General features: G+C 36.0%; 1 protein-coding gene across 8 annotated transcripts in view; it reads left to right on the top strand.

The window, feature by feature from the left end:
• Tlk (Tousled-like kinase) overlaps positions 1 to 22,042 on the top strand; it is a 651,915-nt gene that overhangs the window by 405,171 nt on the left and 224,702 nt on the right. For all 8 annotated transcript variants that reach the window (XM_090383577.1, XM_090383580.1, XM_090383576.1 and 5 more), the window contains one exon: positions 4,467 to 4,539. In XM_090383577.1, coding sequence (XP_090239703.1) covers positions 4,467 to 4,539 — 73 coding nt within the window. The remainder of the gene's footprint in view (positions 1 to 4,466; positions 4,540 to 22,042) is intronic.

Genomic DNA, 22,042 nt, shown 5'->3' with positions numbered 1-22,042 from the left:
TATATATAACATATAAAGTTATATTTATGAAAATAAAAAAATACTTGACTTTTTTTTTTTTTTTTTTTTAATTTCAGTGATTTTAGGCACATTATCATATATGCGTAATGTGCTTATTGTCTTCAACACGTCTGTCCTCACATGTAATAATTAATGTTTGGCTCTTTTAGAAAAATTTGTTCAGCCATCCCATTGCCAACAAAATTTTATATAGGCCAATAGAAATCTGGCAATTATTATTATTTCTTTGTCCATCCATATATGTGTAATAACTCAACTTCCAGTGGTTGGATTTTCATGAAATTTTAATCTTAGCTCTGTTAGAGAGACTTGTAGAGTAATCCCAAATTTCATTAAAATTGAGCCAATAGAAATCCAGCAATTATTATTATTATTATTTTTTTATTTATTTATTTTTTTTTTCCATACATATCACAATATGCCATTCATATAATATATATTGTAGCTGAAGCACTAGATATTATGTTTTTTGCCATGTGCTAGTTTGAGGAATGAAAATATATATGTCAGCAATATATATACATATACATATAAATCAACAATTATTACTTTTGTTAATCTGCCTGAAATGTAACTCACTGTGTACATTAATTTGTTTTCATTCTCAGCATTTTATTGGTGCTGTTGTGCTTAATCACTATAAAACTTGGGATTTGCTTGGTTATGGCCGACCGGGCTAACCGGTTGGGTAAAGTGCCTGCCTGGCAACCCAAAGGTCGCATGTTCGAATCCCGCCTCAGGCTTGGATCAAAGTACTGCAAAAACCTTGGGAGGTGCATTATGGCCACAGAAGCCGATGCACCAACAACTACCAAATAAAAATAAAAAATCGCTTGCTTATCATTCCTTTACAACAAGTTGTTCTGCTTGCAGCTAAATGTGCTAAGCAGATCAGATCACGCTTTACTCGTTAATCAGAATAATAATAGCACATATGTAGTATGAGGAAATTTTAATATCTGTGTAGTGCAACAAGGAGTCTTCATCATAGTACATCACTGTTTCAGTGATACATTCTCTTCATGGACAATCTTCCAAAGTTGCCTCTTTTCTTGAATTGTTTCGGTGAAAAGGTTCAAGAGAAGAGGTAACTTTGGATGGTTGTCTAAGAAGCAAAAGTAGGCTATAGTATCAATATATATGTCAGCAAATAACTGCATAATAATTGCTCCATAGAGCACTGCAAAAAGCATTGAAAAGTTATCCTTATTATTGCAATAGAGCCTTTTCATCAAATAAAAGCATAGTAAAATAAAGGCACAGTGTAGTTTCAGTGCATGGGAGTGCCTCCGTAGCCAGGTGGGCAGGAGCAGCAGTGCATAGCACACACTTCTTGATTAGACCGGGGGTTCAAGCCCGTGACCACCAAATATGGAGGGTGCGGAAAGGTATCCCCGGAGCAATATGGCCTTAGTTGCTAATGCTCCTAAAAACCAAATAACGAATGAACAGTGCATGGGAATCATTTTGTTTTTCCCCTCTTTCTTACAAAAAGAAGCAACTAAACCTGGCAGACAGACAGACAGACAGAAATAATACCAAAATGTTACTTGTACTTTCATCAAAACTCATGTTGTTCCAAGCTTTTAGACATAAAATGGTATACATAAAAAAATTCATAATTTTTGGGCAAATTTCAGGTCAATATTTGAAGAACACCTCCGCACCTTTTTGTAATTTCACTTGCAGTTGCCCACCCAGATCTCCAGTTTTTATTTTTATGACTTCTATTTTTTTTTTTTTTAGGCAGAAGTGCTTAATCCAAATATGCATGGATTTGCCCCCACACTGCTAGAGTCAAAGGATTTCATACGACAAGAAGTATCATTAACTCACCTATTGGTATATGCCTGCCGCATTAGTTCTTACCTGACTTTGTTGCTCAACAATCACAAAAACACACTGAATTTCAATCAGATTATTTTGGAAGCATTTCATGTTTTCATTAGTATTGTTAGGCCTAGCACCAACAGACAACAATTTCTGCATTCTTGATTAATACTGTACTCATTACATTCCTGAAATTCCCATGTTGAACTGACCAGTAGTACATTTATAGTTTTTAATGTAGAATTTTATAACCATCATATATATATATTGATAATCTTTGTATTGCTGCTGTAATAGTAATAGAGGCATCTGATGCAAGAAAGCAAGTGTGAGCTTATGTAACATCAGCCAAAAAAAAAAAAAAAAAAAAAATTCACACAACCATTCCCTCCAAATGTTTGACCAGTTCCTCCTTGAATTTATTTAAGCTATCAACTTCCACAATGACAGATGGAAGTTTGTTCCAGCAATTAACCATCCGCTAGCTAAAGGCAAATTTCCGCACATCTATTCTACAACTGTCTTTCCTCAATTTGAATTTATGCCCCCTTAGGTTCATAATCTGAACAAGTGGAAGAATCCCATCAGAATTCAGCATGCTCAACCCATTCAAGGCCTTATACACCTCAATCAGATAACCTTGCAGGTGCCTAGTCTGCAGCTGCTGCAATTTGCAGAACTTAAGCCTATCTTGATAAGAGGATCAATTCCTTCCCCTCACAATCTTGTTGCCCTTCTCTGTACATGCTCAAGCAAATCTACATCCTTCCTAAAATGAGGCCTCCAGACCTGTATGCACTATTCAAGGTGTGGCCCGACCATTTCCTTATACAAAGGGATAATCACCTCCTTTTCCCTGCTAGCAAAATTCCTGTATGTCATTGACAAAACCCCATGACTTGCTCTTGCAGCCTGTTTGCATTGCTCAATAAACTTCATATCTGACTGCACAATTACTCCCAGGTCTTTTCATTTTCTACCACAATAAGTGTAGTACCACACAGTTGGTATGTTCTTCTGGGATTACTTCTACCCATATGCAGTACTTTGCATTTGTCAAGGTTAAACTTCAGTTGCCACTTCTCAGCCCATCTGCTCAAATTTTCTAGATCCTGTTGCAGTAGCACACTGCCATTACTGTCATTAACAACCCTGCCAATCTTTGTATCATCTGCAAACTTCAACACTAAGTCTGATATATCTTCATCAATATAATTTATAAATATACAAAACAGAGGACCCAACACTGAACCCTGTGAAACTCCACTAATAACATTAGTCCACGAAGAGCAGCTCCCATTGATTACCACCCTCTGTCTTCTCCCGTTCAACCACCCTTTTATCCATTGTATAGCAACTTACTCTTAATACCAGCCTGTTCCAATTTGTGCAGTAGTCTTCCATGCACAACAGTGTCAAAAGTTTTCCTGAAATCCAAGTATATGATATCAAAATAATTTTTTGCATCCAGTTCCTTTGTAACCACATCATAGTATCCAATCAAATTTGTCAGACAAGACTTTCCCTTAACAAACCCATGCTGTGTCTGAATTATTTCTGCAATCTTGTCTAGATGATCCTGCAGTACATCTTTAACCAGTGACTCCATTATTTTACCCTGAACAGAAGTTAAACTAATTGGTCTGTAATTACTCGTGTAACCCTTCGATCCCCCTTTGTGAATTGGGGATACATTTGCACATCTCCAGTTTGTGGGGACCTCCCCTGAGTCCAAGGATGTGCTCATAATTATGGCTAAGGGTTTTCTTACTTCCTTTGCCACCTCCTTTAATATAACTGGATAGATACCATCCACTCCAGGTGCCTTTATGTTTAACTTCAACAATTTCTCCTCCACTTTGCTCTCAGTTATTACAAAATCACTTAGCTCCCTGTTAGCGTTTGATAAAATTCTGGCACTCCCCGCATTGTATAACTCCTCATGTGTTGAATGTAAGGCGCCTCTGTAGCCAGGTGGGCATGAGCAGCAGTGCATAGCACACGCTTCTTGATTAGACCGGGGTTTGAGCCCGTGACCACCAAATATGGAGGATGCAGAAAGGTCAGGGAATGACCACTGCATATCCCTGGAGCAATATGGCCTTAGTTGCTAATGCTCCAAATAACAAAAGAAACAACAGATAATAAGTGTGGATGTAGATGCAAAATACTCATTGTTTGTTTGCTATCTGAGCAGGATCATCAACAGTCAAACCCTCGATATCAAGTCAACCAATCTGATTCATCCCCTTTCTTTTAGAGTTTATATAAATAAATAAATCCTTGCTGTTTTTCTTAGCATCCTCTGCCAAAGATTTCTCGTAATCTGCCTTCGCTTGCCTAATCTCCTTTGTGACTTGATTACAGACTAGCTTATAACTGCCATAGGCTTCTGTGTCGCCTGATAATTTATAATGAATATGAATGTCAGAGAACAGTTTTATTAATCAGTGCTTTCATTGATCATCTATTAAAAATCATTCATTATAAAAATCATTCATTCTATTAAAAATCATTAATTCAATTTTATTAATTTGTGCCAGTAACTTTTTTTGTATGAATGATTGCTGGAAGTCTTTTGATATGCCTTTTAAGTTAACATTGATTTTTTGCAGTCTCCTGAAAAATATCCACAGCACAGAACTCCAACAGCAGATAGGAAAAGGAAACGGAAAGACGATGGGCAAGGTGGTATATTATTAAAAATGTTTTATGGTGCACATTAACCAATAGATATTTGATCATTGTAGGAGTTACATCATAATTATAGAGTTAATAACTAATGGAGTCATTGTCCTTTTTGGTGGTGAAGGGGGTGATTTATTTCCATAAACTCATTGGAAGATTAAATTATAGTTCAAAATTTGATCTTCGTATATTTTCCATATTCTTCTATCCCTCTTTATTCCTCTGACCTTTCTATTTTATTTTTTCTAAACACACACACACACACACACACACACCCTACTGCTCAGTTAATTTTTATTTCAGTTTCTTTAGCTTTCCTTTAATTTTACATAGTTCTGAAACTTGTAGAATGAGATTTCTGTTTTAAGCTTCCTTTACTATACTGTTTTCAAAATTGACTTTTTTTTTTTATATAATAAAATGAATAAAACTCAGTTGAATTGAAGAAAAATAGAAGAATATTAATGCAAAAATAAATGTTTATGCAGGTTGTGGTTTAATTTTTGTTCATTATACCAGACATACCCATTTTCAAAGACTAGATTAATCAGTAATCTGTCATTATGTTTATCTTTTACCTTCTTTGGTACATTTTTTGCCCCTATCACCTTTATACCTTGGTGGTATTGGCCACCCTGTACCTCACTGATGAAACCAAAATTTTCCAGAAAAGAAGGCTTGGTATTAGTAGTGACAAATGATGCAAAGTTATACAGGAAACAAGGTTAAACAGTATCGGTCAAAGAAATAAAATAAAAAACAACCCTACTCATCTTATTTGCACATCGCCTCTAACATTTTGTCTAATCCATCTTTGAATTTATTCAAACTACCCACTACCACAACACAAGTGGAAGTTTGTTCCAATAGCCAGTTTAAATCTATATCCCATTAGGTATGTTGTCTAAGAAAGAGTAAGGATGCCATCAGCATTTAGTTTACTCAATCTATTTTAAGACTTAAACACTTCAATCAGGTCTCCTCTCAGGTGCTAGTTTCCAAGCACTGTAATTTATTTGCACAACTAAAATATTTTTTGATAAGAATACCCTTTGTTTCCTTGACTAACCTTGTTGCTCATGTTTGTGGGAGTGCAAGAAATGACCTTCACACTCTTCTCACATGAAATTTATGAAACTTGGCCATATTTTCAACAATATTTCGATAATTAGCACTTTTTTCATTCTTTGAGAAGTTAAGCCCAATTCTGAAGCCAATCCACAATTCATTTTCCAGCTGTTGCCATTATTCCTTCAAATTGCTTATCTGTGTTTTGCATCAGATAAAGGAAATTAATTGCAAAAATACTTAATCTTAATGGCAATGGCACCCAGAGTGCAGCAAAAATGGTTGTCTGCTCACCTATGAGGTGACCAGGTTTCTTTTTAATTTTGGGAAAATGTTTTGTGTTCTTCTTGGAGAATGTCAGTATTTCATCTTATTTTATGCACCAAAAAATATATTAATTCTGATTAAAATTTTAAAAAAAGTTTTAGACATAAAATGTAAGCACAAATAATCTATTAGACTCTTCCATTTTCCATTTGAAATTAAGTGTTGTTTCCCACAGAATAGCAGGAAACAACATGTTCTCAGCTTTGCTATGTGAAAACAATAAGAAATCTTTCAGAAACGCTAATGAAGGCTGCAGATGTTTATTGAACTGATAGGGGAGTAAAACAAGTAACCTGAAACTGAAAATATACATTATGCAAAACTTCATATTGGGTCACCTGAGAGGTTCTCACTCTCAATTACTGTTGCAAAAACTAAAAAAAATTACTTCAGAGACAATTGCAGTAAACGTTTATCTGCATTTAGGAAGATAGAAAAAAATTCCGATTTTTAATCACTAATTAATGGATAATTTGTGTTAGTTATTTTCATGGGTCACCTGTCGGGTGACCTGCAGACTGCTTCTTTAATCCTAATTTGATAAGAAGTGGAAGTAATAGGAATTTGTTGCATTCATCAGATTTTGAAGGTTGACACTTTCTGAACCTAGTAAAAAACTGTCTTTGCATGACTACAGTATCCTTGTCCAGTGCTCATTTTATTCTCTGCTATCCCATTTACATGAAACATGAGATTTTAGTGTAACCCAGCAATATATATAGAACTTAAAAGTCTCTACAATGTGTTCATTTATGTCTTTTCCTTTTAACTTTGTTAAGAAGTTTGAGGTTTTCATGTCTCCTTTAAGCAAACTGAGTATGCAATTGGAACAAAGGATAAATGTTGCTTTTATACAGTATACTGCCTCTCTGGTTAGTTTTGGAGTAATCACTGAATAATCTCCTCTTACGTTTTGTACTTAAGGTAGTTAATATAAAAATGTGAGGGAGGGTGGCCAAAAAAGATTTTTATTCACCCAGAAGTAGTTGTGATATAAGGTTGAAACAAACACTATGTATTACACTTTTTCAACATAGTCACCGTGCAAAATGGCTCATTTTTGCCATCCCTCAATACACTTCTTCAGGCCAGTTTTGTAGAAGTTCTCTGACAGTTCATCAAACCATAACTTAGCAGGAGAAATCACCTCATCATCAGCAGCAAAGTGTTTTCCATGAAAAAAGGACTTCGGGAAGAAATCAGAGGGTGCAAGATTGGGGAAATAAGAAGTATGTGGCAGCATTTCAAACACTCATTCATGAGCACTCCTTACTGCAGCATGTGAGAAATGTTGAAGGGTATTATCATGGAGAAGGCATGCACCTTTAGACAGTTTTCCCCCCATCTTTTTTTTCTTTTATAGCAGCATGTAGCTTTATAAGGTTGGAATAATACTTCGCTGTGACAGTACTGCCCTTTTGAAGATAAGCTGTTAGCATTACACCACGCTGATCCCAGAAAACTGAGAGCATCACCTTGTCAGCACTTGGTTGCACCTTTGTCTTTTTTTTTGGGGGGGGGGTCTTTATTCTTCCAGTGTTTTGAAATTTTTTAGTTTTAGGATCATAGTGATGGATCTAAGTTTCATTCATGAAACTTGAATCCATCTTGCTTTTCCTGGCACGTGAACAACATTTAATTTTGAACACTGTGCCTTTTCCTTTCTTTCTTTCTTCTGGTAAGGGGTCTGAAGTCTGGTGAGAACCCATTTAGTAGACATTTTACCCATACGCAACTGTTGATGGATGATATTCTCCACAGACCCTACACTAATTTGTAGTAGTTCTGCATCTAGTCCTTTGATGTTAATATGGCAGTCTTCCAGCATTAATGCCTCAATTTTTGCAACACTCTTCTGTTACACTTGCTGTTGTGTGTCCTGGGATTTCTTCATCATGTACTGGGTTTCTTCCAGAATTGAATTGTTTATACCAATGTGCAACAACACTGTAACCTGTGCAGTCTTCTTCATAAACAGTGACTATTTCTTTCTGGAATGTTTTCAGTGTTTTTCCTTTGCAGAAAGAGGAATTGAATCATTGATCTGTATTCCACTTTGTCCATTGTGACACTTCACTTCATTCAGCGCTGCAAAGACAAAAATGAATTGTTAGATTGAAACAAACCAAAACTTGTGTGCTTGCTGTAGAGATCTCAAGGTATCAAACAAAAAAAAAATCTCATCTTTCTGTCACAACTATATTTGGTGAATACAAATCTTTTTTGACACCCCCCCCCCCATATTGTTGTGGTAGAGAGAAAGATTTCAAAATGGAGTGTTGATCCCAGAATTTTGAACAATCCAAATCTCTCACCATATCATGTAGCTTATTTTGCAGCTCACTTGAATTTTTCTGTTGGGGACAATCGCTGTTGCTATGTATATTACATTCAAAATCTGCTGATTAAATTGTATTGAGAGTTTTGTACAGCAGAATTAGGTCTATGTGTATAATAGGTCTAATAGCAGATAGTAGATTCAGATACAGAATGTCCTTGTTATTTTTAGTGTTAAAGCTTTACATTTAGATAAGCACAAATAACAGTCATTTCTGTGGCTTCTCAGTTCACATCAGATCATGAGAATAGCAAAAGTCAGAAACATTTCTTTCTTTGACTCCATTTTTTCTGAAGCATTCGACACAGGTATAGCAGACTTCTGTATGAAGCTGAAAGTTTATTTGGCTGTCAATTTGCATCCCAAAATATACAAAACAGTCCTTTTAAAATTCTTTGATTTTCTTGTTGGTTTTTTTTTTTTTTTTTTTTTACCAACAAATCTCCTGCAAGTTAGCAAAATGTCATATCGCAGATTTATTTACTTAGCTTCTTGTTACATACTGCACTGCAAAACTTATGAACACAGAAATAAACATTGTTTTACTTGGATTAGGTTATACAAACAAACAGTACAGGGAATGGTGCTTCCTAGTTGTAATGCCTATTTACATACTAACACCATCTTGCACTGTACGTTCTCTGTTAATCACACTTTATTCATTGATTTCATTATATTTATTTGGTTGAAATTAAACACGTCACTGTGTGGAGGTGAAAATTTTTAATTTAGTTTACGTTAATTTTTATAAAATAAACTTAACAAAATATTTACTTTTCCCAATGCTTCAACTTCACTTTGAAGTCATTGTTGGCTGTCTTGAAATAACAAAAAAAAAAAAAAAGGGGGGTTAAAAATCATTTATATCAGAAGCTGGTAAATGGTTGATTGCAAAACATATTTTGATTAGTCAGAATACATAGAAATAAAAATATGACTAAACATAAAAGCCTGAACATTCCACAAGAAATTAAAAGTTTTTATATGTTAATATTAATCAGCACTTTCCAATGTGAATTTTATTAAGAATAAATACAGGATGAACTTCATGAACCAAAATTTAAATAATCGCATAAGATAGTATATGCCAAATGGTGTCCTGGGCTTTTGCTGCATGAGCAAAAAAAAAAAAAAAAAAAAAAACCCACGTATTTGACTCCCTCCTCGCATAGGTATTGAATCTAGCTGAGCTTTCAATTTCCCCAAGGTGCCTTAACCACCCATGGAGGCAGCTTATTCCATAATTAACAACTCATTTGAATAAATCAGTTTGATTTGTACCAATGATTTGAGGAATTTCTGAAGTCCTTTTCAATCAAGACTGTAGTTAGCCAATTTGAGGCCAAGGGTTTCCTCTCATGAGTTATTTCAGTTTTCTCAACCTTCACAACATGCATATCTCCCTGCAAACATACACTTCTACAGACAAATGCATAACACAGATTTGAACAACAAGCTCTGGTACTGTTAAAATAATTTGAATTTGAAATAGCTTGCTGTGGAGTGCTGCCTCTCTTTTTAGTGTTAACTGCATGTGCCATAGTCTTTGAAAGAAGACTAATTTACTAGGACCCTTCACTATTTCTGAAGGGAAAGGGAGTCTTCCAATTAGTTGTTAATGGGAAAATATACCTGGACATTATGGCTGCAGTCATTTCCAGCATTCTTATCACTTAATGCTAGAAGTGGGAGATAACTGTTTGCAGAGGTGGTACTAGACGTTGTTTTTATCCATTTCTTATGTTAACTGCTTAGTTCCATCAGAATAAGCCTATTTATTTTCAAGTTTATATATATATATATTTATTTATTCTGGTTTAAATATTTTGCTATTTTAACATGAATCAACCCAGATATTTTTGATAAATAGATATTTTATAGTGCCAAGATGAACAGTGAATAACATAGCACACCTCATCTTACATTACATTATAGCATACTCTAGTGACATACTAAAAACAGAATTTGGAAAGTCCATTACTTTCATTTAATATTTTGAATACTGAAGATATAGCAGTAAAATTTACAATCTGTCTTAACTGACTGGTAATTAGCTAGCTATACATATCTAAGAATGTAATGAATATGTGCATCCGAATCTACTCATTTTGATAAATTTAATTTTGTTTGGTATAGTTAAGTTCTTCACAACAAAATAGATATTCCAGTGAACTGTGGTCTGCAGAATATGGTGCATATATTGCTTTCTTTCTATTAGTATTTTACTCTTTAACTTGGTTATTACATATTCAGGATTAATCATTGTGCAAAATAGTCTGGCTTTGTCTTGTGTAAAGTGTAGGGTAGTTATAATTAAAGTGCATTAATTCAGTTGACTATAAGTATTAAAACTGTTAATGGTAGAAAGATAAAATTTGGAATGGATGCTATCTAATGAGTGTAAAAATGGAAAGTACAAAAAAATTAGTTAAAAAACTGCTACTAGGGCAATTGGGGCTGTATGCAACTGGTAAAGTACTGTGTGGATGAAATAGTAAGTATGAAGATTGAGATGTTCTGTATAGTATAGCATGGTGGCTATTTGTGCTCACTATATGCTAGAAGCACAGCAGACAATAATCATCTGTTACCTCAAGCATATCCTGGTTAGTGATATGCCTTGTAATGCTTTCCTTCAAAGAAAATGGATATATCCTTGATACACCCTGTCCTCAAGGAATCCCTAATAACCAAAAGTAATAAGGGTGGAGGTTCGAGGATTGAAGTGGCCAAATGTTCCTATAGTGACAGGAAATGTAGTCATCATCAGATGTGTTGTGAAGCGGCTGAGTTACCAATCAACCAATATTCAGAAGGAGCCCCTTCCTGCATAAAACAGTTTCCAAACATCCTCTACTGAAGGTAGGAATTGCACAATGATAGAGAAAATTGCAGTAGCATTTGACTTTTAGGGTACATATCTTTGAACCAATCTCCAAACTCCTCAAAGAAAAATGGTCCAGTTAGGAAATTCACTGCAAATCCACACCAAACTGTAATGTGGACAATCTAAAAGAACTTTGTTGACAACACTGGAAATGGTTATTTCCAGTGTTCCCAACAATTATGAGTATTCACACTGCTATTTAACTGGAAATGAGCCTAATCAGTCCACAAGATGTTCCCTGGCCTCTTTGTCATTGACCTCCATCCATACCAAAAACTACAGAGCAAAGTTGTTATATTGATGTGGATCTGTTCATGTTAACTTTTGCACCAGGTGAATCTTTTACAGTTGCCAATGAATAATGGCCTCTGGTAACTGAGTGGTCAGGAGGAGGAGTGCAGTAGCACACACTCTTTGAATAGACTGGGGTTCAAGCCCCTGACTGCTAAATATGATCGATCTGCCAACTCACACTGGACCAGCGTGGCAGATTATGGCCCATTTCTCTCAGCATGAATTGTTGAGGAGGCTTCTATCCTGCAGTGGGTTGATAATGGCTGCAGTTTACCTTTTTTTTTTTTAATGAATCAAAGAACTTTACAAATGGTTGACCATGGAATGTTAAGCTATCATACCATGCTAGCACTAATGAATGAATTTTGATTTTGTGCTGTACCATTGGCCACAGCAACAGTGATCTTTTTCACAATAGCAACTGTGACTGGAAGATATCCTTTGCTCTGAGCCACAGATAAGTCAACAACTTTTTCTTCAACTTTTCTTTTGTGTAGCCTGTTTTGGGAAAGTGGCTCTCTTAATTCTTTTAAGCACAACCACTGAGTTGCTGTTCTCATAAAGCAGCTTTATCAGCAAAGCATGATCCTTCTTTTGGAGTACTATTTCGAGATATTTTGTCTACATCCAACATTCTCATTTTAAATCCTCCCATTAGTGTCAGCAACGAGCAAACAGTGACATTAAATTGCTTTTTGGCATGTATAGTGTTAGTTGCCTGTCGTAGTTTTTTGGATCCCCCCCCACTTTCCATTTCTGCATGTATTGGCTGGTGCTCATTCCAAATTTCATCTTTCAGCTGTTAACAGTTTTTCCATCAATCCAGTGAAGTGCTGCATTTTTAATCATAATCACCCTGTATATACTTTTATAACGATATCAATTTGATGAATGTGCACTTATGGTTTTAATGTTAATATTTTTTTGTATCTTTACTTAACTTTTAAATCATTAATATGATCCGCTGGTTTATATTTATGTAGCATTATTGTCAGTTTTTACTCTGAGTTCATGTATTTTGTATTAGATAGTCATTAAAAAGCATAATTATAATTCTGGTTTAAAATGCTTGAAATTTGGATACTTCACTGGATTTAGTTTAATTCAGAAAATTTATATTTAAATTTTCTGAATTAAACTAACTATTAATTCAGAAAATATTATTTTATTAAAAACTATGCACTTCAGACCCTTCTTGAGATGTGTACCATGAATGTTTAACATTCACCTAGCATCCCACTTAAGTTATAAAAAACAAATTGCTGAAGTTAACTTCAAACATCTGCAATAAGTGACTTGCCACTTGCTACATTTGTTCTGAACCTATTCTGTACTGAAGCGGATGACACATTCCCATCAGTCAGAGAACATTGCAGCTCCTTTTTGGGTTCACAACAAAAGTATCCAGCCATTTATTGCTAGTCTTGAATGTTAACTTTAGTAGTTTGTTTTATAGTGACTTATCGGATGCTAGGTGAAAGTTTAACATCTCTGTGCCATGTATTAATCAGTTTTACAACAAATATATGGTTTCAAATTACATTGGAGATTTTCTTTTTGTAAAATTTTTTTTCCCTTGTTTTGAATTCTGAATGCAGACTTCTTGTCTTCTCTTTTGGTATAAATAAAATATAATACTCTTTGTATTAATTTTATAAACTTAGCTTTGCATGTTGTAATAGTTAACTGTTATGTGGAGTTTCCTGAACTTATCTCTACCACTGATATTGCTACAAGCTACTGATGGAACTGGTGTAGGGCATTTTCACAGTTTAGAAACAATTGATATTAATTAGACTTGATCCATAAGAATAGAATAGTTTTTTAATACTGTAATTTTGTCTGCTAATCACAATGAAGTGAGTACTGGACTTAAAATATTAAAAAAGATGCTGTACTTTGAAATTATAAAATAGCTAATGCTATTTTCAATCTTTGAATAAGCCTCAGGGGTTAGTCATAATGACTAATGACTGGTTATTCATAAGCCTTCATAATAACTGCAGCAATGCGCACTAACCCATTGAATGGCAGACTGGTTTATTAAAATAAATAAAATCCAATATACTGATAAAGCAGAGATAGAAGTATTAAAATTGTGAAGTAAAATGATAATATGTCATCAGAGTTTTTAAAGGCAATAATATCCTCGTCTAAGTAATATTTAATGCAACTACATATCCTTAAATATCACAGAGAGTTATGATTTGATACAACAGTAAATCACTCCTAATTCCCAAGTAGAATTGTGGGAATTATCCTACTCACACCAGGTCAGAACCCTTTATTCTTCAAAGAACTGCAGCTTTGAATATAGGATGAATAATAAATAGTATGTTTCTAAAGATAAGTTCACAAGCTCCTGAGCCATTTTGGGTCAGTACCTATATATACAATCAACAGTAACAGCATCCCCCAGAGAAATTTAGTGGTTTTTATTCCAAAAGCTTAGCCACAGCAGATTATGGGAAATGTGCTGTGGCACTCAGCACTCTTAAAAAAATATATATAAAAAAAAAATAATAATAAAAATTAGAATTTCTACAGGAGACACTATTATCTTCAGTCATAACATAGGTATCGGCTTGAGAGTTTCTCTTTGGAACATAATATTACTAATAGAGATGGAAGTCAATATTCATTTTATGTTTGAGCCCGCAGTTCTTGGACAGGATGAACTATTTTCTCTGTTGCTGATGCCATTTCCTTGCATATGTGTAGGATAATTCTCATAATCTTTTACTTTGAGATACGTTTGTGATTTTGCTGTGATATTTAAAGAGGTGATCACCTTAGAAATGTTTTCCTTTGCAATTTCAGTGCTTTTAACTCGGTTTTGTTGTCTTAGCATTAGCAAAGGCATATAATGTAAGAAAGCAAGCTTATACAGCATAAGCCAAAAATAAAATAAAATAAATCCCTTCCCCTTTCACCCAGCAATCAACTACCCACTGGCTAAAGGCAAATTTCCACACATCTATTCGACAACTGCTTTACCTCAATTTGAGTTTTTGTCCCCTCAGGTTTGTAATCCGAGCAAGAGGAAGATTCCCATCAGCATTGAGCCTGCTCAATCCATTCAAGGCCTTATACACCTCAGTCAAATCACCTCTTAGGTGCCTAGACTCCAGACACTGAAATTTGCAGGACTTAAGCCTTTCTTCATAAGATTGCCACCTTTGTTCCCCTCGCCAGTCTTGTTGCCCTTCTCTGCACCCGCCCCAACAACTTTACATACTTCCTAAAATGAGGCCTCCAGACTTGTATGCAGCACTCACGGTTTGGCCTGGCCATTGCCTTATACAAGGGGATAATCACCTCCTTATCCCTGCTAGCAAAATTCCTGTATATCATTGACAAGACCCCATGACCTGCTCTGGCACTTCTCAGAAAACTTCATATCTGACTGCACAATTACCTCCAGGTCTTTTTCATTCTCCACTATCCTGATTGTTGTACCACACAGTTGGTACATTTCTCTGGGGGTTACTGCTACCCATATGCAATACTTTGCATTTGTCAGTGTTAAACTTTAGTTGCCACTTCTCAGCCCACCTGCCCAACTTTTTTAGATCCTGTTGCAGTAGCATACTGTCATTAACAACCCTGCCAACCTTTGTATCATCTGCAAACTTCAACACTAAGCCTGATATACCTTCATCAATATCATTGATAAATATACAAAACAACAGTGGGCCCAACAGTGAACCCTGGGAAACTCCACTAATAGCATTAGTCCACGAAGAGCAGAGTCCATTGATTACCACTTTCTTTCTTCTCCAACTCAACCATCCTTTTATCCACTGTAGCAACTCGCCCTTAATGCCATAGTCTTCCATGTGCAACAGTATGAAAAGCTTTCCTGAAATCCAAGTATATAATATTAAAATTATTTTTTGCATCCAGTTCCTTTGTGACGACATCATAAGTATCCAATCAAATTAATCAGACAAGATTTCCCCTTAACAAACCCATGCTATGTCTGAATTATTACTGCAGTCTTGTCTAGATGATCCTGCAGTGCTTCTTTAACCAGTGACTTCATTATTTTCTCCAGAACAGAAGTTAACTAACACGTCTGTAATTACTCGCATCACCCTTTGATCCCCCTTTGTGAATTGGAGATACATTTTTGCACATCTCCAGTCCGTGGGAAACTCCTCTTAGTCCAAGGATGCTCTCATGATTATGGCTAAGGGTTCGGTTACTTCCTTTGCCACCTTCTTTAATATAACTTATTGGTTTTATTTTAATTTAATGAACCATTCTATCATTCATCAAGTTGGTTTTGCATTATTGCAGTTACTATGAGTAATGCTATTTTAATCTTTTCACTGTGGAGAGTGGTATAACTATCTTTTCATCTCTTATGGTTTTATAGTGATCAGGATTTGAATTGCTTAATTAGTAACATTGGTATTTAAATGTCAAACAAATGGCATTGCCAAAAGGTTCTGCCATTATTTAAAAGATTCAACACTATGATAGTCTATTTCAGGATTTATTGATCCTTCATCAGATAGCAGGTGGTTGCTAGAATGATAATTCCCAATTAGCTATTTTGTATTTTTAAAATAATAAAAATGGGAGACCTATATTGTTCTCTAATGGGCATCATAGTTTGGAACTTCTGAGTTCAAGCAAGTGTTGAAGGGTCTGAGAATATAGTTGGACTTTTTTTTTTTTTCTTTTTTTTTCTAGGTGGGTAGTCAGATGAGAAGTCCAGGACATTTCCCCCTATTGAGAGATTTATCAAAAACTTAAGTGTTCATGTAGTTCCAGGAGAAAGTGAGCAGGACATCAAAGAATATAGGTTGTTTTGATTTGCTTCTGTTTTAGCATCAAAGAAAGTGTTGGTCTAGCAGGTAGCAAGAGACTGATAGAACTTGAGCCCTCAATTTCTTTGCTCCAGTTTAAAACACCAGTGCACTACAACCACCCTAAAGGTTTTAGGAGAGCTTTCTGTAATGTTTGGTGTTTGAAAACTATCTTGAAGCTGTATACAGAGTAATCAAAAAGTTTGAGGGCTAAAGTAATATTTGAAAATGATGAAGCTTACTGGCTATTTGGATGGCACTTCTTCGAAGTAGCCTTCTCAACACTATGCACTGATTCCAATGCTTCTGAAACTTCTAGAAGCATTCTTGATAGGCTTCTTTTTTTAATTACTAATAGTTTCCATGTTGCAATTTAGGCTATATCCTTATGTAGCCTTACAGCAAGATCACATTCTGAATAATTTCCTAGTCATAAGGATGTGATCTTTCAAGAAGGCTTTGAGCTTGGTGGGGGGAGGCAGTCATAGGGAATTAATCCATTGAGTGTGGCAGATAGAGGACTCCATTTAAAACTCCTTGAGCCTACCACTCCCGGTGCCTAAGCACATCCGTGACTAGGTTCTTAATTCTTATCAGGTCAAAATCTTTATGGGGTTCTTTATTAAAAACATATATTTAAAATTAAACAACATAATAATTTTCGCTGCTAAGCTCTTAGCCCACCTTGAGAAGAAAAGCCTTTAGTATTTTTGATTTACTTGCCTTTCCTAATCAAGACGGTTACCGCCCCTGCCTCGGGGAGGCGAGCTTCTACTATCCAGCAGCAGTCTTCTCTTGAAGACTTCATCCACATATTCATTAAAATATTTAAAATTTATTCTATTTTCGAACATGTTAACTAGTGTCTCTTCCTTAACATTCCAATTTTCCTTTCCAGGAAAGCTCTAGTGTCTATATATTGGACACAATTCGACATTATGTGTTTGGCTGTTTCAGGGTTCCCGCATGTGCATAATCCCGATTCATGCAGACCCAGTTCTGACAGTTTGAATTTCAGACTTTGAATTTGCATTAAGCCCAAACTGTAACCAAGGCTTTTTCTTTACATCTACTGTCTCCACTCTAGGCAGAAACAAGTAGGTCTGTCTTCCTTTATCAGAGTTTTGCCAAGACTCTTGCCATTGGTTATTGATATCTCTTAGAATTCTTGCTCTTTCTGTTCTCACATCGTTTCTTGAGTACACGTAGTCATTTTCCAAACATGTTCTTATATTCATTATGACTACTCTTATATTGTTCTTAGTAAGATACAGTAATCCTTTTAATAGAACTTCATAATAAGCTGGCATCCTCCCTGCAACCACCTGCAAGGCCTCTGAAGAAACAGTCCGACACGCTCTGGTGATGCCCAATAATGCGAACCTTTGTGCTTGGACTAAATATTTCTGGACCATCACAGTTTCTACTCTATGTACCCAAGCTCCAGCTGCATATGTTATAATTGGGACAAATAAACACTTGTAAAGTAGATTCAAAGATCTACCCTTAATGCCCCAATCAGCTCGTACTACTCTTCGGAGCTTGGCGTACAAGAGCCTTATTTTATTTTTCAAATATTTAATGTGTTCAGTATAGAACAAACGTTCCTCCAACTGGAGGCCCAGATACTTTGTCACCTTAGTATATCAAACTGATCCTCCATTAAGCCGCAAAGTGGGAGGTCTGTTCGTGCTCAGCCGTCCTTTCAAAAGCATCTGAACAGTCTTTCCAAGAGATATCTCAAGTTTGTTCTCAATGCTCCACTCACTCAGAGAGCACAGAGCAACTTGTGCTCTAGCTTCTATCTGTGATCTTGTACGTCCATGGACTAAAATTGCTAGGTCATCAGCATATGCTACATACTGAACACCTTCCAGCTCATTCTCAAGAAAGGTATCAAACACAATATTCCAGGCAAAGGGGCCCATCACCGAGCCCTGAGGGCAACCTCGATACATACCTCGTTTTATTTGTTCGTATCTGGTTTTAACGAGGATGCATCTATTGTTAAAGTAGCTCTGCATTACTTTATATAAGGTCCTTGTACAACCCATGCTTCTTATTCTAGATAAAATGCTCTCCCACCAAAGTCTGTCAAATGCACCACGGAAGTCTACAAAGATCCCCAGAACATATCTTTCTTCACTCTGCTCCACAATTTTGGTCAGTTTAAAGACTGCATCCTCTGTACTCTTTCCTTGTTTATAACCAAATTGGTTATCAGAGGACATAGATTTCTCTTCATATAACTTAGTCAATCTATTAACGCACAGTCTTTCATAAACCTTCCCCAAAACCGAGAGCAAAGCTATTGGCCGATATGCACTGGTTTCATTTAAAAGTCGATCTGTACTCTTTATTAATAACCTAACGTGTGCAATCTTCCAGACCTCCGGAAAAACACCATCCTTCAGACATCTGTTGTACAAGTCCACGTATATTTGCGGAGTAAGCATAAAAGCCTTCTTCAACGCAGCTACTTCTACCCTATCCAGGCCCGGCGACTTACCATCCTTAGCCCGGAACACAGCGGACTCCACTTCTTGATTAGTAAAATCTTGCTCTACACTTTCCTGCAAATTTTGTTCATATTCCTTCATTTTATTAAAAGAATTTACATTAACATCTAGACTTGGGAAGAGATCACTCAATATTTTTTCTATGGTATCTTTCCAGTTTAGGGTTTGGCTGCCCTCAACTCCAACTGTAGTACTTATATTTACAGCTTTTGGTTTTAAAATTTTATAAATTGTTCCCCATGGGTCTCTGGATCCCTGTTCTTCTACATATTTTTCCCAATGGAAACTTTTTGATTTATTAATTTCATTTATATACTCCCGCCTTTTAATTTGATGTGCCAAAATATAATTTTCTAATATGTCACTATTACCACGCCTCCTGTGTTTTTGACATAATCTCCTTAAATTATTAACTTCTTTTCTTAATCTAGACAAACTTGAGTTCCACCAGAAGACTGGCCTGCTTGGTATACATTTCTTTCTCATACTATATCTACAAGTTTCTTCAATTATATCTGTTAATACTTTAACATATTGATCTGCAGACAAATCCTCCCAGCACACATTCGAAACTTTCTCTAAATATTTCAATTTAAATCTTGGCCATGCAGCAGTCTTTGTCAAAAACCGATCTAGGTCATTCCAGACCCTTACAAAATTTTGGCTTTCCAAATTGAAAAGGATCGCGTTGTGGTCACTTGTGGTATAATTTTCCACAACCTTCCAATCATGAACATCATTCCTGACTGCACCTGTTGCAAGTGTAAAATCAATATAGGAGCTGCCATGAACCGTAGAGTAAGTCGGACCATGTCCTTGAGTATTAAGCAACTCAAAACCTGAAGTCGCTATAAATTCTTCCAAAAGCGTTCCTCGATCATCTGAATTCTCTCCACCCCATAAAGGGGAGTTGGAGTTTGAGTCCAATGCCACTATTACTCTACAAGTTCCCAAATGCCTATTAACTTTTTCTAAATATTCAATGTCAGACACAATGTTACCAGAGTGCTGACAATAGAGAGTCACTAGATAAATTCTTCCAAATTCACCTTGTAGTTCACAACACACAGCATTCCTGTCACATAGCATCAAAATCTTAGTTACTACTATGTCTGGTGCTCTGACTACAATCGCAGCATTTGGTGACTCATCTTCCGACAACACCCTGTAATTTTGTGGGTAACATCTGACTTGACGTTGAACAGCATAAGGTTCCTGTAACAAAGCAACAGCAATGTTATCTCTCTCCATGAGAAAATTTATTTGAGAGGCCACGCTTTTCGCTCTCTGGGCATTCATTTGTATTATTTTTATTTTCTTACCCATAATTAATTTTTCTTTTATATATTTCAAGAGCTTTATTATACTCTGGACATGTCTTACTCACCGCTTCATGGCCCGCATCCAATCGATTCCTCCTACAATTGCAACAATTTGGCTGTTTATTCTTGTTTGTACAGTCCTTGAAGGTGTGTCCAACCCCTCCACAAAAACCACAACACTTATCCTTCTTACAATATTTCGCTACATGACCATACATCAAACATTTATAACATTGTGTGACTGGGAAAATTTCTTTAAATCTGCATCCAGACCAACCAATCAGTAATCTACTCATTTTACATATACTTTTCCATATACCTACTGAAAGCTGAAGTATCCAGTTTTCGGTATTACTATCTTTTTTGTTTATGAGTAGATAAAACTTCAATCCCTTCTACACACTTCTTTTCACTTATTCCCAAGTCCCTCAAGTTTTTAGTCCATATTTCCTTCACTAACTCTTCTTTCTTGACACCTTGTTCCACGTCAAACAACACAATCTTTGGCATAATAGGCTTTGGCACACTACACTTTAAACCCAAGGAACCAAGGCCTGAACAGCCTTTAATTTTAGCAATATCGTCGTCAGTCATGGTCTCCACAACAACACCACGATCTCTAATAGGACGTATATTTCTTACTTTAACATCTTGTAACATTGGACGTATTTCCTTTAATATACCATCTTTGACTTCTTCACTGGTTTTAAACCTTGATGTCGTAGCCTTCAATATAATAACTTTAGATGGTTTTTCCTGGCTTTCTACGTCCTTACTTACCACATTCGCATATGTGATCCCAGTTTCTTTTTCAGCATTCTGTACTCTTTCCTTTAATAGAATATTCTCCATCGACACATCATATGCTTTGGTTGCCAGTTGATCCCATATCTCTAAAATTGTTCTTATACTGGCTGTCGGCACTTTACTAACTGGGTCCCATAAAAAGGAATGCAATTTTTCTCTTAACTTTCGGACACTTTCAAAGTCTTTATTTTGTGAACTTATAACAACATTCTCATCCTTCTTTGCCTTCTTTCTTGTCTGACTACGTGTCCTTTTACCTGTACTAACATCAGAATCACCGCCCTGTGATCATTTCTTTTTCTTTTTATTAGAGACCTGAGACTGTTCCACAGCCTGTGTCTGTTGTGAAACACCAGTGAGCGACACGATTTGCTTTTAACTGGCGTTCTTGCCAAGGTTTTCCCCAGAAACACCTGATCTGCTACATCTTCAATTTCACTAAGAAGTTCTTGGTTCAGCTTCTTTCTTTCTTCATCTGTCAATTGCGAAGCGGCCTTCACCACTTCGTCTTTCATTGGATCAAGCTCGCTACTCGACGACGACATTCAATTTGTAAAAAATAAAACTCACAATATACAATTAAAATCTTAAGTCAACAATGACTAAAGACAACTATTTACAACAAGAACAGGAATCCGTCAACCTCGATTTAGTTTCAAATGGAAATTAAAATCGATTAAAAACATCCACTTCCCAAGTTAAACGGGAAGTGGTCCCAGGGAAGAAATCCTGAGGGCACGGAAATGCAAAAACGAAACTCCAACTAATCCCAACTACAACACAATCGCCCGTTTAGCCGAGCAGGGATTCACCCTGCTCGCCCACCCCAGACTACGAGGAAGTAGGGCAGTCAAACTTGGGAACACAGTTGAAAGGAACTAGAAAATAGAAAATTGTAACCAACAATTAACTTTAGCTTAGTAGCGTTCGCTCTAGCACCTTAGAAATCAGTGTTACCCCAGAATAACCCCTGGGGCGCAGATAGAGGACTAGAGTAACGAGTACTTTGTAAGGAATTCTTGAATGGAAAGTGCTTAGTACACAGGGACATCGTCATGGCACATCAATTCTCTGAAGCTCACTTTTCCAGCCCAAACAACATCACACAGTTGCCATAGAACTGT

Source organism: Mastigoproctus giganteus, chromosome 10 (genome assembly GCF_048544385.1).
Source record: "Mastigoproctus giganteus isolate SK-2022 chromosome 10, ASM4854438v1, whole genome shotgun sequence".
NCBI lineage: Eukaryota > Metazoa > Arthropoda > Arachnida > Uropygi > Thelyphonidae > Mastigoproctus > Mastigoproctus giganteus.
The sequence above is the reverse complement of the archived record's forward strand: the minus strand, read 5'-3'. Positions and strand labels throughout refer to the sequence as shown.